Genomic DNA, 5,000 nt, shown 5'->3' on the forward strand with positions numbered 1-5,000 from the left:
TAAAATCTATAAGTGTCATTTGGCACTATCGGGGCTGAAAGGGTTAAACGGGGACATAGTTTTTTCACGCTGTTAGCTTAACCCTTTAAGCCCCGAGGGGTTCCCCATTGACGAGTAAAATCGTCTGGCGTTAGACAGAGTAAAATCTATAAGTGCCATTTGGCACTATCGGGGCTGAAAGGGTTAAGGTTACATGATATTATCAGCAATGTCCCAAGTCATCCATTTTCGTAACACGTCTCAGATTGTGGAATGGGTAGCAGTCATTTGTGATATTATCATATGTAAATCCCAGTGCGTATTGTTGTGGACAGCAGCAAGTATTTAAACTTGTTACAAAAGTCATTTCATTTCATTCCCTTCTCTTGACAAGTAGACTTGGACAGATATCTGGTTCTGGTTTCAATCTCTCACTTGTACTTTTGCCTTTCTAGGTTTTTGAGAATGTTATTCTTCCAACTCATGCTTCTTCTCATGTTCAGTTTATCATGTTTTTGTTCTGTAGCTTTGATCAGGTTAGTGCACTGCCAGTGAAATACATTTAACCTCTACTTCTCAATTATCATCCTACTCAACCTCCTCCTGACCAGGAATGGAGAAAAAGGAAATAATCTGGGAAATGTTTAAAAGAATGTTTGTGCAATTTGGTCACCCCTAAAGACACCTGTATGGGTGGCCAAAAGATGCAATCTGTATCTGCGATAGTTGACGTGCATAGAATGATGAATTTACGATTTTACGTCCTATCCCCATTGCCTGATTTCAAGCCGAGGGTGACAAGGTATGAGTCTGCAAATTAAGGGAGTAGCAACTAGTGATCCACATAGTCAGAACATGCACACCAAGCTTTCCAAAATCCCTAAGTTTGGTGTTAATAGACCCAATATTAAGCTTGATACACCCATTTAAGGATGGTGCCTACTAATTCAAAGGTATTTTTGCCCCGATTTATGATTATTCAGGAAAGGTACATCTTAACAAGTGTTATTGAAATCCAAAGAGAAAATTGGGAGTAACCACGCATTTTTCAAAGATAATTCATGAGCAATATTTTTAAAAAGCTCTAAAATACAAAGCAATGTATGGCGTTCTTTCTCAATTTGAAGCTCAATTATCTCTAAAGAATGCATGGTTACCCCCAATTTTCTTTTTGGATACCAAGAGTACTTACGAAGATCTACTTTATCTGCATAATTTTAAACCGCGCAAAAATATCCCTGCAGTAGTAAGCATCGGCGATAGGAAATTTGAGTATCTGGAGATGCGCAGAACGTATGCACAATAACAATAGTAGGCACCGTCCTTAAAAACATCAAAATGTATGGCCATCCAGATGCTGCATCCGGATGAGAAAACATTTCTTAGTGAATCTTGACATATTTAAATGGATGTATCTTAGTCAAAATTTGCCTGATTAACACCAAACTTGGAATTTTGTAGATCTTGGTGTGCTCGTTCTGACTATGTGGATCAATAGTAGTTAATCCCATAATTTACAGGCTTATGCCTAGTCCCCTTCGGCTTGAAATCAGGCAGTTGAACAATCATGTCAATAACCAATGAGTACACTGTACTTGACTTGTCGAGTCACTGACAATACACAAATCAATTGACACAGATGATGATGTCAATTTAAAGTACATGAAAGATTGAGATCGTCACTCACAATTAAGAAGCAATTTCAACCATTGCAAAGAAAGCGTTAAGAAACTCGAGGCTTCAACGGGATCATCATTTCAAAAATGCTACGCAACTCGCAAAATATCCGCGCATATTATATGTAAAACCATCGAATAAGATGTATATATCAAGCCCTGTTCAAGCTTGGGTTTCAGGCTTTCTTTGCACTGCTTAATTAAGTGACTGCTTAACTGTGATTATATCCAACTTTAATGTATTGCAATTTCTGCAGTTCAAATATAGGAACATTCAGTATACTCAAAATCATTCATTTGTCCACTTACATGTAACATGTTGAAACATCAGTGAATCTCGTCAACAACAAGTCCTGCTCAGTTTTATTTTCACTCACAGTGAGACAATCTTACATGGACCAATACTTCACCAAGTTGTGATCTTTACTCTTGAGCTTAAACCTTTAACCAAAATTTTTTATTAATTTAATAATATTAATTAATATTAATAATATTAATTAATATTATTTTATTATTTTACCTAAAATTGCATTTGTCACAATTTTTAAGTTTTTTTTTTTTCACTTTTAACAGATTTATGCCAATTCTCTGCTTGATGTTTGCTGGAAAAAGGTAATTAAAATTAATCCATCTGGTAGAATCTTGTTATGTAATTTTCTTATCAACAGACAATGGAACTGTTATCCAAACAGAGCAGATAAAATTGTACATCAGGGGTACTTAGTGGGTGTAGTTCTCTTTAGTTGTATTTCAAAGTTGATACATACTCATAGTGGACTCCATGTATTTCTTGATTGCATTTATGTACTTTTTTAGATTGAAGAAGCAAACACTCCAGCTATTCTTCGACAAGGCTGTGCTGCCTATGTTGCAAGCTTTATAGCCCGAGCCAAATACATTCCTATCAGGTACCCCAGTACTGAAAAAGCAAGATTCAATATTTTTTTGTTATAATTGACACTTTTTTTACAGTTGAAAGTGGCATAGTTGAGTCTCTCACATTTTGTTGTCTCTTGGAAAGATTATTTCAATAATTCCCAAAGTTATAAAGTTCTTCCCCTCCAAAATCACGGATTGAGTCTAGGAGTAAATTTTAAAAGTCATGCACTTGCATTTATATTGTGATTAATTTTCTATAATATTTCCTCAGCACTGTTCAAACATGTATGGATCTTATTTCCCACTGGATTCATTGGTAAGAGTGAAGTGTCAAGTCTGATCCGTAGGTTTTATGTCTGGCATTTTAAAAATATATATACTGTTTGTTATTATATTAGTTAAATGTCAACCTCGGATGCACTTAAAAGTACTGAACTTATTAGTGAGAACTTGGCCATACTGGCAATATTATTAATTCATGAATGTGCAAATTAAGCACAATGGTTTACAGTGCCAAGTAGGAGGCAAAGTCACTCCATTGATCCACCAGGTGTTAGTTTTTCAAAATCGACTGAGAAAAAGCTAATTAGTAGTAAACACAAGCCACTCTGTTTGGTAGGCTTAAGTTTCAACCATTGCTTTTAAGACAAAAGTGGCTTGCAAAAAAGGCTCAGTATAAAATACATGTCCTAAAATCTTTGAGGGTAACCTTCATTCAATTCCTGCATCTCAAGGCTATTAATAATTATTTATTTCGATGGCCCATAACATAATTATCATTTTCACGCACAAGTTGACCTATAGGGTCTTTCGATTTTATCATGGACTTGTTGTGAGGACGTGTCGATGGTTCTTAAATCCTCCACATTGGAGGCAATTTTTAAAAAAATGAGTTTTCCAATGTTTAATATTAATTTATTGTTTGCTAGCTATATTGACATGCATGATGCTACCAGTGTTGGACCTGATGCAAATAAATATGGGGTCTTCTATTCTGTTTGCCAGGTATCATTACTCAATCTGAAATTTATGCTTTCACAAGGGCTTACTTACAAACTACCAATATAATACTGTAACAGGAAGGAACATAATTGTTTTTTTCATTGTGCACTCTTTTTCAAGTAGGAATGTTAACAAGAATTTTTTTTTTTTTTTGTATTTTAATACTGTTTATTTGTTTTCATATTAATTACATCTACTGCACAGAGAACCTTACACTAAACCACATAAGTCTCATTTAATGCATACTATACTTATAACAAACACACACGCACACACACACCTCTTTCCTAAGCCCCAAGAGTATCGCATTAGACTAAGAACAATACACAAGGTACAAGAATATCAGACTGATAGAATATTAATTTTACATATTTGCGCCACTTCAAGTAGTGAACAGGGAGTCGATCAAGGTTTGACTTGGCAATCATTGTCTCAAGTTGATATACTATATTTATTTTTGCGATAAATACCCTAATACGGGGTAACTTAAACAAGAATGCGAGCAAGCCAGGCATGCCTTTTGCCCACAACCTCTCAGTTCTCATACTATGGGTAAAACAACAGAACAGAAATTTGATGAACATACTTGTTCATGTACTGTATCTCAATTTTAAATTTCAGGCACTCTTTTACATGTTTGTCTTTCGACATAAACAACTTCTTGATTTGGATGGAGGTCAGTGACTATTATTCACTTCTCTTGGAAACTTTCCAGTTTTTCTGATTTGGATTCTTGAATTTTCATGAAGGAATTTTCACCAATACTCTTTAAGGCCATTTTATTTAATAAAATGGCCTTAGAGAGACAAATTTTGTCTTGTCATCGCTCAATTTATGTGATCATCTGCACCAGATTCTTAAGTGGATGTTTGGCAGCAGTTTTTACGAGTTATTTTACAGTCAGGTAGTCACACTTGACCAGCATTTGGACAATTTCAAATTATTGCCGGGGGTTCATTTATGCCAGTTTTGAAATTTGTTGCTTAAGTCTGGATTTCTGTAGATATCTGCTTAATATGTAAGAAAATAAACAGCTTCATGAAAGATAATAAGATGTTATTATTATTATTATTATTATTGTTGTTTTCAGATGTCATGCAATTATCATATGACACTGTATATTATAATTATGAATATTGTTTTCGGATGTCATGCAATTATCATATTATTTATTTTTATATTAAAACAATTTTCAAGATGATGATAATAATAATAATAATAATAATAATAATAATAATAATAATAATAATAATAATAATAATAATAATAATAATAATAATAATAATAATAATAGAAGTTCCAAAGATGGAATTCTATTTTGATTCAGACAGAATAACTGATATGAGACCAGGGAGTGTTAAGGAGGGACAATGGCATGTTCAATGACAATGTCTCTTCAAAGTGATGTTATCATAATTATTACATCTTTGAGCTGTCAATAGTCTTTTGCAGCCATTATCTCCT

At 33.9% G+C, this 5,000-nt stretch overlaps 1 protein-coding gene across 1 annotated transcript in view; it reads left to right on the top strand.

Annotated features, from left to right (window-relative positions):
• LOC137970418 (RNA polymerase I-specific transcription initiation factor RRN3-like) overlaps nt 1-5,000 on the top strand; it is a 25,790-nt gene that overhangs the window by 11,769 nt on the left and 9,021 nt on the right. Inside the window, exons 12-17 of the mRNA XM_068816946.1 lie at nt 435-515; nt 2,229-2,267; nt 2,472-2,563; nt 2,806-2,850; nt 3,464-3,539; nt 4,158-4,212. Coding sequence (XP_068673047.1) covers nt 435-515; nt 2,229-2,267; nt 2,472-2,563; nt 2,806-2,850; nt 3,464-3,539; nt 4,158-4,212 — 388 coding nt within the window. The remainder of the gene's footprint in view (nt 1-434; nt 516-2,228; nt 2,268-2,471; nt 2,564-2,805; nt 2,851-3,463; nt 3,540-4,157; nt 4,213-5,000) is intronic.

The sequence above is a fragment of the Montipora foliosa genome, chromosome 9 (assembly GCF_036669935.1).
Source record: "Montipora foliosa isolate CH-2021 chromosome 9, ASM3666993v2, whole genome shotgun sequence".
Lineage (NCBI taxonomy): Eukaryota > Metazoa > Cnidaria > Anthozoa > Scleractinia > Acroporidae > Montipora > Montipora foliosa.